At 43.7% G+C, this 12,010-nt stretch overlaps 1 protein-coding gene across 1 annotated transcript in view; it reads right to left on the bottom strand.

Annotated features, from left to right (window-relative positions):
* The window catches only part of phldb1b (pleckstrin homology-like domain, family B, member 1b), an 88,556-nt gene extending 78,646 nt beyond the window's left edge, over positions 1 to 9,910 (bottom strand). Inside the window, 2 exon segments of the mRNA XM_070436773.1 lie at positions 4,356 to 4,457; positions 9,896 to 9,910. Coding sequence (XP_070292874.1) covers positions 4,356 to 4,457; positions 9,896 to 9,910 — 117 coding nt within the window.
* Positions 9,911 to 12,010: the final 2,100 nt, after the last annotated feature.

Below are 12,010 nucleotides of genomic sequence, written 5' to 3'. Positions count from 1 at the left end.
TTGGAAGCAGACTTAATATCATCAAATATTTTGGAAACGCTAAATGGGATAGAGAATAGACCTTTAGACAACTACCCTCAAGCTACAGTTGGCCTTTTGACTAACCATTAACGCACCCCAATGGACGGATGCTCCCTTACACTGCAAAAGACAGTCACACAATACATGTTCACTACCCAGACAAACAGTCAGGACATAACACGACATTATATGACCATGTTGGCTATTCAGAATGATCCCTTTCATTATTTCTCTATTCATAAGAACAATATGTTTCAACACTGTTTTAGCAGCTACACTGGATCACAGGCCTACATTACGGTTCATTTCATAGCCCAGGGACATCCAGCCTGTATGAATGTCTTCTCTGTGTGGTGGCATTGCTCTAGCTGGCTGCTGGTGCTGTTTACATATCGCTTTATACAGAGAGAGTGTGAGCTGTGAGGGAGCCTAGTTATGCCCGCAGAGCAAAAACACCAGCATGGGGTTTTGTGCTTTGGGAGAAGGAGGAGTTGTCATGGTAACAGCACTCACTGGAAACCGCTGAAGCACTGAGAGCTGCAATTAAGAGACATTACTTCCTGGAAGACATTTCATATGAGCTAAGTTGTGAAGAACCTCTTTGTCATCATCATCATAACATCTCTCTGAATGTATAGCACACGTGGGGTTTGCATTTAATTTTAGTCCAAATTAATTCATTTGATGCCTAGGCTACTCTAACATTGTACTGCAGAAGACTAGAGGGAGTAAAATGGTTGAGCCCACTTATCATTAGCCCAATGTATGGCAAGCTATTTTGAGTCTGTTGCATATCCTTGCTGATAATCTTTCTCGTTCACCCGCTTTCCAATCAACCCGTGCACACCAAGCAGCGGTGTGACAGATCATGAAGTCAGCCTCACTGTTGGGTGGCCACCCATGGCTGTCCAAATAGGATGATCTACTTTCAATTAGATCGATCAGTTAAAGCTGGGCCCGGCTGAAGAGGATTGGGGTGATAGATGATAATAGCTTTAACGCGTAGGCCAGCTAGCAGTAGTGACCAGATGCAGTAGATGAGGGCCTAGGAGTGCTGTGGGAGATAGCGTAATCACATTTTGGACTAGTAATAGGCCTAATCACCATGCCACCATTTTGTAGTAGGTGATGAAATGTTGAAATCCCACATGGCCTCTTTGTCACTGTCTACTGGCTGTCATCAGGGTGGTGTTGAGTAGGCACAAAATGTTTTAAAACGGAGTGAAACAGAGATGCTACCCAAACCTGTCCAATAGAAATAACGATTTTCATATTCCATTGCCAATTTGTTTTTGCTACAGTGTGCCCTACTGAACACAACCCCAAAAAATCCTCATTAAACCTTACTGAGATGTCTCTGAAAAAAACAAGTGTTTCCTGCTTGATAGGCCAAAGGCCTACTGTAACAAGTTCAATCTCTTCTATCAGCCTCCCTTTGATATTTTTCACTTTGATCTCTTATGCTGGTTTAGTCATTGTCTCTCTCTGCATGTCAGTATAGGTTACTGTATTAGTGGCAGCCAGCTGCAGTTTCCTGTGTGCTACTGCTCCCCTGTGGCACTCCAGAGCTCTGAAACTCTGTCTACTGCTTTAAGCCCTGAGCCTATCCTCCTGCCTCCCGCTCCCTCTCTATATTCATCCCTCTCTAACTCTCCAGCCCCTCTCCCTCTCTCCACCTCATCTTTCTGCTACTTCACGTTTCTATTATCTTCCTCCCTCCCTGCTCTCTCTCTCTCTCCTCTTTCCTCTCTCCTCTCTCTTCCCTCCCCCTCCCTCCCCCATTTCAAACTACAAACCGCAAATTGCATTGTGGACCACCTGACTTGATGTACAGCTGGTGTAGGACTATATTACCCAGACAGGAAGAAGACATTCAATGTCAGTGTCCCTTTAATTACAAACCCAAATGTCTGGCAGTTTGCCAAGCGCTGCCATTTGCTCTCCATGCCCATTATAGCTGTTCCTTCACCTTTACCTTGATTGGTAGGTTGTTTCAATCTATATTTATCTATAGCAGGGGTTTTCAGGAGAAGACTAGCAGTCCATTGTGCTATAAAGTTGTAACACACATTAGGAGACTCAGACTTTGATGTCTACTTTTAAAAAGCAGTGATCTGTAGATACACTGCATCATATCACACCTGGATTCAAATACTATTAGCAGTACTTGACTTGGGCAGGAGCTCACTGGAACTGAGTACCGCCACCTAAAATGTTCTTCTTCTTGAGTTTCTGCACCTTCTTTAAAATATTAGCTCAAAAGTTTCGAGGAGTTCCTGCACCTAAATATAAATGGTACCGGGATCAAAAATAAGTATCGCCACCTATTTCAGTCCAAGTCCAAGTCACTGACTATTTTACATCTTTCAAATACCTTGAGCGTTTGCTTTAGCCTGCCTGGAGTGCCAGATGGGCGGAGTTTGCACTTTTTGACTATTCTATTGGTTCCATTGCGCAAGGCAAGCTCAATCAAGCCCAGCTAAATTATTTTAAATTATTTAAAATAGTATTTGAACCCAGGTTTCAACAACACAGAGCCATACCAACCCCAGGTGGCTACAGAGACAGCTTGTTGTTACAGACCCATTGTTCTCCTATCTAGATAGTCTTCAGGGAGCCTTGACATGTCACGTCAGTGGATACAGTAATCAAGAGGAGAGGAGAAAATGCCGCGGGTATGGTTTGACATTGGGAAAATTCAACAAAATTACACATCACGATGACGGCCAGGACTTTGTTTCCAACGTCGCTTGCCAAGTTTTTAGCATCACTCACACAATGGCATCACAGTCCAAGTACCCCTCCCCATTAAGAGAACACTCCTCACAGAGTGGTAGTGAAGGGCAGGCTGTGGTTAGAGAGATGGGACTGCAGAATACACACACACACACACACACACACACACACACACACACACACACACACACATTCTTGATACACACGGGAAACTGTTGAGCGTGAAAAATCCAGCAGTGTTGCAGTTCTTGGCACAAACCGGTGTGCCTGGCACCTACTACCATACCTAATTCAAAGACACTTACATCTTTTGTCTTGCCCATTCACCCTCTGAATGACATACATACACAATCCATGTCTCAGTTGTCTAAACGCTTAAAAATTCTTTAACCTGTCCCCTCACATGATTGAAGTGGATTTATCAAGTGAAATCAATAAGGTATCATAGCTTTCACCTGGATTCACCTGGTCAGGCTATGTCATGGAAAGAGCAGGTGTTATTAATGCTTTGTACACTCAGTGCATACACACACACACACACAAACACACACACACACACACACAACAACACACACACCACACACACACACACACACACCACGACACACAACACACACACCACACACACACACACACACACACACACACACACACACACACACACACGACCACACAACACACACGCACCACCCATAAACAACACACACCACCACACACCACACACACACACACACACACACACACACACACACACACACACCACACACACACACACACACACACACACACACACACCACACACACACACACACAATGTTACGGATACAAGTATTCTGTGTGTATCCTGTGCGTATTTCTTTTCTCTCCTTCTCCCCTACTCACAGGTGACAATCATCATTCCCCAGTCATCAATCAGTCGGCTAATCAGAAAACACCTGCTCCTTTTCTCCTACCCAATCACAGTCCTTTCCCTTGGTTTAAAAACCCTGTCAGTTGTTTTTCTCTGGAGCAATCTCTCTGTAAATGCCATATGTCTGTAGATCTCTTGGTGTGGTTTAGCATCTACATGTCACTTTGTCCCCACCTGTGAGTATGTGTGTTTGTTATGTGTTTTGATGGTTTGTTTGATAGTGGGAAAAGGGGGTAACCAGACAGGTCGCCCATGGGCTAACACTACCCGTAGGTAAACTTTGTTAAATACACTAGTTAGAACTGGGCGGACCACCCACTGTATTTTTGGTTAGTTAGTTAAGCTGTTGTTGAAATAGGCTAGTTCTAGTTTAGGGGTGTTTTTGTATGCTTATTGTTTCTTTCCTTGGGTCCAGCTCAGCCCCTTTTCCTGCCCCCCCCGCCCCCCCCCCCCCCCACCCTTTACCGTGTGTTTTACTAATAAACCCTGAGTTTGACGGGTAGATTTAAGTGTCTCGATCGTTGTTTTTTCTCACTGTTACGTTTTCACTATTATAATTTGCGTGAGTTGTGTTACGGGTCCCATTGCCATCCCCCCTAGACTGTCGGGCCAAAGGGATTAGTAACACACACACACACACACACACACACACACACACACACACACACACACACACTCACACACTCACCTGTAACACCTGATGGGTTTGCCTTCCACACTCAGGCAGGTTCCTGTTCAGACTGTCCATATCTACTGCGTTGTCAATCACCCCGTCTGACACATGAAGATCCTATGGAACAAAACACAACACACCTGTGAGAGGATCATCTAACAAACAGAGATGAAAGGATTCTGAAGGATTCAGAGGCCTTCTGCCATTACTGACTCCTGCTGTTTACAAAAGGCAACAGGAATCATACTTTTTAATCTACTTTTTGTGTCTCTGTCTTTAGTCTCGTCTTATGTGGCGTTTATACTCTACATGCACGGTCATTCACATGGGTCTATACATTACAGGTGAAAGAGAATGGTCCAGAATGCTTAACTAGCCATGGCCAAAGGGACTGTGAAACGTCAGACCTTACAAGTGATCAATGAGTACTCTCAGAGAAAGGCAGACCCTGCTGATTGGGATTCCCCCTTCAGCCCCTCTCAGCCAGGATGAGTCAGTAATGTGATTCATTAGATGAGAATACACCACACACAGGGAGACAGACAGTGTACAGATTCTGCTGATATCCCATATTACCTCAATGAGCCAACAGACAGAGACACAGGGTGATCTCCCCTGAGACCTGACACAGGAATGCATTGCAGCCTTCTTGCGTCTGTCTGTCTGCCCTCCCCTTAGTCTCTACTGCACCCACCCCTCTCCCCCACTCCCCTTATCCCACAAATTCCTTCTCTCTTATTCATTTATTTTTGGCTTTTCCACCCAGTCAGCCCAGAACAGATTGCTATACATACTTTTCCATGTCTGTATTTGTACGTGTCATAAATGACCAGATTTGAGAGTGAGCATATGTGAGACTAAGAAAATACTTATGCACCCATTGTGGGCAAATTAAGTCGAGAAAACCACAAGTAAGGTTATCCAACACGAAATTATAGTCATCTTTGTACATTTAAGTGCCTTGGACCCCTAAAATCATGTGCAGGGTTGGTAAATACACTACATGGCCAAAGGTATGTGGACGCCCCTTCAAATTAGTGGATTAGGCTACTTCAGCCACACCCGTTACTGACAGGTGTATAAAATCGAGCACACCGCCATGCAATCTCCATAGACAAACGTTGGCAGTAGAATGGCCCGTACTGAAGCGCTCAGTGATGTTCAACGTGGCACCGTCATAGGATGCCACCTTTCCAACAAGTCAGTTCATCAAATTTCTGCCCTACTAGAGGTGCCCCGGTCAACTGTAAGTGCTGTTATTGTGAAGTGGAAACATCTAGGAGCAACAACGGCTCGGCTGTGAAGTGGTAGGCCACAAAAGCTCACAGAACGGGATCTTTGAGTGCTGAAGTGCGTAGCACGTAAAAATTGTCTGTCCTCGATTGCAATATTTACTACCAAGTTCCAAACTGCCTCTGGAAGCAACGTCAACACAATAACTGTTCGTCGGGAGCTTCATGAAATGGGTCTCGATGACTGAGTAAGCCTAAGATCACCATGCGCAATGCCAAGCATTGGCTGGAGTTGTGTAAAGCGTGCCGCCATTGGACTCTGGAGCAGTGGAAATACGTTCTCTGCAGTGATGAATCATACTTCACCATCTGGCAGTCCAACGGACTAATCTGGGTTTGTCGGATGCCAGGAAAACGCTACCTGCCCGAATGCATAGTGCCAACTGTAAAGTTTAGTGGAGGACGAATAATGTTTTTCATGGTTCAGGCTATGCCCCTTAGTTCCCATGAAGGGAAATCTTAGCGCTACAGCATACAAAGATATTCTAGACGATTCTATGCTTCCAACTTTGTGGCATCAGTTTGGGGAAGGCACTTTCCTGTTTCAGCATGACAATGCCCCCGTGCACAAAGCGAGTTCCATACAGAAATGGTTTGTCGAGATCGGTGTGGAAGAATTTGACTGGCCTGCACAGAGCCCTGACCTCAACCCCATCGAACACCTTCTGGATGAATTGGAACGCCGACTGCGAGCCAGGCCTAATCGCCCAACATCAGTCCCCGATCTCACTAATGCTCTTGTGGCTGAATGGAAGCAAGTCCCTGCAGCAACTTTCCAACATCTAGTGGAAAGCCTTCAAAGAAGAGTGGAGGCTGTTATAGCAGCAAAGGGGGGGACCAACTCCATAATAATGCCCATTATTTTGTAAAGAGATGTTCGACGAGCAGGTCTCCACATAGTGTATGTTTCTGATGTATCCCAATCCACAACATAGATTCAAATGTTCTTTATCATCAAGTTTATCCTGTTAACGTGATAGAACTCTGCCAAAAAATGCACTAAAATGTCTGATATTACCTATAGAAATGACAAAAGTGGATATGTCAACAAACAGTTAAAAAAACACTATGATCAGAAAAAAACACTTCAAAGTTATATTTCACATGACTATACCTACTAAGAAACTACTGTGTGTGTGAGAGACCGAGTAACCTCATGATATAGCCATCACGTCCCTTGTCATATCTTACAGTGCAGTTGTAGGGCTCTCCGGTAATTACCTTTCACCAGTTGTACAGCAATTATACGGCCTCCATTGCGAAAAGATTCTTACTCTCAACTACAGAGTGAGCAAATTAGAGCTTCCTTCAAAGCTGCTACAGTACCTGCTACTTGCCAGCAGCTATACATACGTATTGTTGAGGTATCACCTACCTCAACAATCACTCCTGATTTGTTACATGCTACCATTCACTGCACGGACCTGTCTGTGCTTGCTACGCTGAACTAAGCCCGCAATCTTGCCTGGCAGCCACAAGCTCTGATAACAGAAGGAGAGAGGGATGGAGAGAAGGACAGAGACAAAAAAGGAAGAGAAAATTGAGAGAGGATGAGAGGTGAGGGGTAGAAATAGCCTTTAGAGTGATTATACGGTATTATTAACACTATTAGGGAAATATAAACATGCAATAACTCAGAGAGTGTAACTCCATGAAGGCAATGTAGGTCATCTGGAGAGCTGGATAAAGAACATACAATAGGCCATCATCGAACTCTGTCTAATCCAATATATCTCTATGATCTAGTCTGGTTTGATCTGATTCCAGATCCCTATTCTCAGCCAGTTCCCACCACATGCCAGCACATTCATCAAAGCCTCATCTCTATATCTCTCTCTCTCTCTCTCTCTCTCTCTCTCTCTCTCTCTCTCTCTCTCTCTCTCTCTCTTCTCTCTCTCTCTCTCTCTCTCTCTCTCTCTCTCTCTCTCTCTCTCTCTCTCTCTCAAAACTGTTGACAACCTTTTCTCTAAAGATGTGCTCTACAGAACCAGCCCACTGCTAACTACACACACAGAGATTAAAGGAGAAACAATGCAAAGCATGGCACTTTTCTTTTTTTTCAAACTGGAGTGGCTGCTATAAAGGCAGGCATTGTGTTCCATCGAGCATGCATGGATCTTTCCCTCACACATGAAGGAAATCTTTTTTGATGGGGATATGGGAGGGGAGCCATCGAGTTGAATAGCAGAAATGTTGGAGGGAGGGAGGGAGCTTGTGGCTTGCTGAAGGCATGCGAGTATGGGCAATAGCGGGGCATATTGTTTCCAAACCCGAAGTCCCACGACTGTCCCAGGAGACAAACAAATCCGTCACTCAAACACGTTGATGACAATCTGGGAGAATTGGGGAATTTGGGAATTTCTTCCCTATTTTCTTCCCCTAGTCAAGACAGAGAAACTCCTAAACATCAGCTGTAGTGTAGTACAAACTTCCTCGACACAACAACAAGATATTACCTCCGTAGACATCCTATGGTAGCTTATGTAAAAATATAATCTCACTACTGTCCAAACATACCATTTGGAGGTTTCATCATGCATATGAAAACACGTGGGACAATATTCTCCACAGATTCTCTACCCATGGGCATGAATTTCCAATGAAGAGACGCTTTGTACGCTTCCGAAATGCTGATGCGTCGGAAATAAATAGCAATTAGAATAGAAATGAATAGTCTCGTATGGAGTAAGGTAATGACTGCATGCCTGTTCCTTCCTACCCAGAGGATTACTCAACACTGGCATTAGAACTGAGGTGGGCTGGAGAGAGAAAGAGAGACAAAAAGACAAACACACAAATACCCTGGTGTTGCTGAACAATCCATCAATTCTCTTACAAATGCCATATCTGCTCACATGRCAGATTTACTATAGCATCCTACTCCTTGTAGTTTATGATTCTTGTAATAAAATATTCACTCTCTCCATAAAATGTAAGCAGTCTCTGCCTGAGACCTGATGTGTTTCTCACCYRGAGATGTTYCACTCTGAGAAAACATCTCTGGAATCATCTGTTCTAATATGCACACTAGCATACTACCTAGAATGAAGCAATGTATTGGGCACATATTCTAGCTAAGTGGTATGTTAGTATGGACATTGGAACGTAGCCTACATGTCAGGGAACAGGGTAGAGAGGACAGGCCAGTAGTTCTAGTAGTAGGCACCATGTACAGCCTACTATAGGAAACCAAGTGGCTGCACATAAATACTTGGCATTTCAGGGAACATATATTTATGGCAACAATTGTACTCTGCAATGTCCCTTAGCGCTTCACAACTGGATGTGGCTACAGCCAAACAGCACCTTCTGTTTTTAGAGCGAGGCCACAGAAATGTAGCAAACTACCATGGGAAGAGTTTCAGCATGTATCTTTTAGGCAGCCTTAAGCAGATACCTTAAATCACATGATATAAAGAAGATTCATGATACTTGCGCAATATCCACAATGCAAGGATATGCCTACAACAATTCAATTCAAGAACGCAAAGGTAAAAATGTCGTCCCCTATGAATGATGCACTCCGAGTCAAACAGATCAAGAGATTTGAACATCTGCCTGTTATAACTCCACTGTGTGGTCGATATGAATGTTCTTGCATATGTTGAGTCTTGACAGTGTTTGCAACATATGTACCAAATGTTGTTACAATACGAATATACTTGTCTGATTTATATGCATTTATGTGCCATACCACGCCCATGTGAATGTTTATTGGTCAATAGCGGGGTTAGGGGCATGACCTTTAAAAGTTTGCATTTTCAATCGCCATCTGGCCAATCAGTGTATTTTTGTAAATGCCAGATCTCTATGGCAAGACGCATCATTCACCCAAGTTTAGTCAAAATCAGGCCAGTGCTGTCTGACATATGTGATGTGATGAACATACGCACCTACTAACGCGTGGAGACAGAGCCACAGGCCCCTCCCCGATTTCATTGTGGTGGACAGTCAAGAAGTTGCAATAGTCTACGTACCGAGGAGCTAGGGTCAGTTTGTTATATCCAGTATAATTCTTCTGTCTTATCTGGTGTCCTGTGAGGAAGTATGCTCCCTAAAATTCTCTCTCTCTCCCTCCCCTCTCGGATGGATCTGAACCCTAGGACCATGCCTCAGGACTACCTGGCCTGATGATTCCTGTCTGGACCCAGTCCACCTGGTCGTGCTCCAATTTCAACTGTTCTGCCTGTGGCTATGGTGTCACGACTTCTGCCGAAGTCGGTTCCTCTCCTTGTTCGGGCGGTGTTCGGCGGTCGACGTCACCGGTCTTCTAGCCATCGCCGATCCATTTTTCATGTTCCATTTGTTTTGTCTTGTTTTCACACTCAATTAAATTCCCTAATTACATGTTGTATATGTTCCCTCTGTTTCCCCCATGTCCTCGTCGGGAATTGTTTATTGTAAGTACGTGTGCATTGTGTACCAGGTGCGATACGGGTTTTGTGCCCATGTGTTTGTTGTTTTTTGTATGCCGGTAGTTATGTTAATTWAACGGCTCCAGCTATTTACCAAGTTCTGCTCTCCTGCGTTTGACTTCACTGYCACCAGTTACTCACCCCTTACATATGGAACCATTACCTGTTCACCAGATGTGCTACCTTGTCCCTGACCTGCTGTGTTTGTCTCTCTCTCTTTCAATTTTTTTAAAATTCAATTCAATTTGCTTTATTGGCATGACGTAACAATGTACATATTGCCAAAGCTTACTTTTGATATTTACAATATGAAAATAATAAGAATAAAAATTGTCAGCAGGACAACAGTAACAACAATAACCAAGGGTCAAAAATAACCATACATTGAACAATAACAATAAGCATACAGTAGAGGACATGTGCAGGTTGATTGGTCTGTCAGACACTGTCCCTCATCTTATGGCAGGCAGCAATGTAGTGCGCTGCCGACCCACAGCTCTCTGCGTCCTCCCCCAACAGGATGGGTAGCCTACTCTCATCAGAGAGGTCTTTGAAACCTTGAATGAGGGTTTCAAATTTGGGGAAATGACAGTCTCTAATTGTTTTATATTTTTGACATTTTGTAAGGAAATGCAGCTCCGTCTCAGGTTCTGCTGTTGTGCAGTGGTTGTGCAGCCTTTCCTCTACAGGGAGCCAGGTTTTCCTGTGTCTACCCGTCTCAATGGCAAGGCTGTGCTCACTGAGCTTGTACTTTGTCAATGTTTTTCTAAGGTTTTGATCAGTAACCATGGTCAAATAGTTTGCTATGGTGTACTGTCAATTTAGGGCCAGATAGCACTGCATTTTGCTTGTGCTTGTGTTTCCCAATAAGCAATGTAGTTTTGTTTTGATTGTGTTGTAATTTGGTTTATTCTGATTGATTGGATGTTCTGGTCCTGGGGCTTCAGTGTGTTAGTAGAACAGGTTTGTGAACTCAGCCCCAGGACCAGCTGGATGAGGGGACTTTTTTCTTTGCTCAGCTCTTGGCATTGCAGGGCTTGGTAATGATATGAGAGGGGGTCACTGTATTTTAGATGTTTCCAAAACTTAATTGCTCTTTTTTTAGTTTTTATTATTAGTGGATATTGGCCTAATTCTGCCCTGCATGCATTGTTTGTAGTTTTCCTCTGGACATGTAGGAGAATCTTACAGAACTCTGCATGCAGGGTTTCAATRTGGTGTTTGTCCCATTTGCTGAAATCTTGTTTTACAAGTGGACTCTACACCTCGCTGCCATAAAGTGCAATTGGTTCAATGACCCATTCAATTAGGTATTTCAATTTGAATTCGTTTTTTTAATGGCGTAGAATGCCCTGCGTGCTTTCTCTCTCAGTTCATTCACTGCCCCATTAAGGTGTCCAGTTGAGCTTATTTTTAAACCTAARTAATTGTAGTGTGTGCAGTACTCTATATATTTTGTACCAAATGAGAACTTTGGTCTAATTCCCAGAGATCTGAATATTCTCTGGAAAATCATTATTTTCGTTTTTTTGTGGTTTACTGACAGGGCCCAGGTCTGGCAGTATTGCTCTAGCAGGTCCAGGCTCTGCTGTAGGCCATGTGCTGTGGGTATCATCTGCGAAAAGTAGGCATTTATTAACCTCTGAATTGTGGAGCCTAACACCAGGGGCTGAGGATTTTTCTAGAATAGTGGCCAAGTAAATATTGAAGAGTAGAGGGCTCAGATTGCAACCCTGGCAAAGGCCCCGCACCTGGTTAAAGAATTCTGTTATTTTCTTGCCAATTTTAATGCTGCACATATTGCCAGTATACATTGATTTAATTATGTCATATGTTTTACCCCCTACACCACTTTCAATAACTTTGTAGAACAGTCCTGTATGCCAAATAGAATCAAATGCTTTTTGGAAGTCGATAAAGCAAGCGCATATTTCGGTATTATTTTGGTGTACATGTTTATCTA

Source organism: Salvelinus sp. IW2-2015, linkage group LG4p, assembly GCF_002910315.2.
Source record: "Salvelinus sp. IW2-2015 linkage group LG4p, ASM291031v2, whole genome shotgun sequence".
NCBI classification, from domain to species: Eukaryota; Metazoa; Chordata; class Actinopteri; order Salmoniformes; family Salmonidae; genus Salvelinus; species Salvelinus sp. IW2-2015.
The sequence above is the reverse complement of the archived record's forward strand: the minus strand, read 5'-3'. Positions and strand labels throughout refer to the sequence as shown.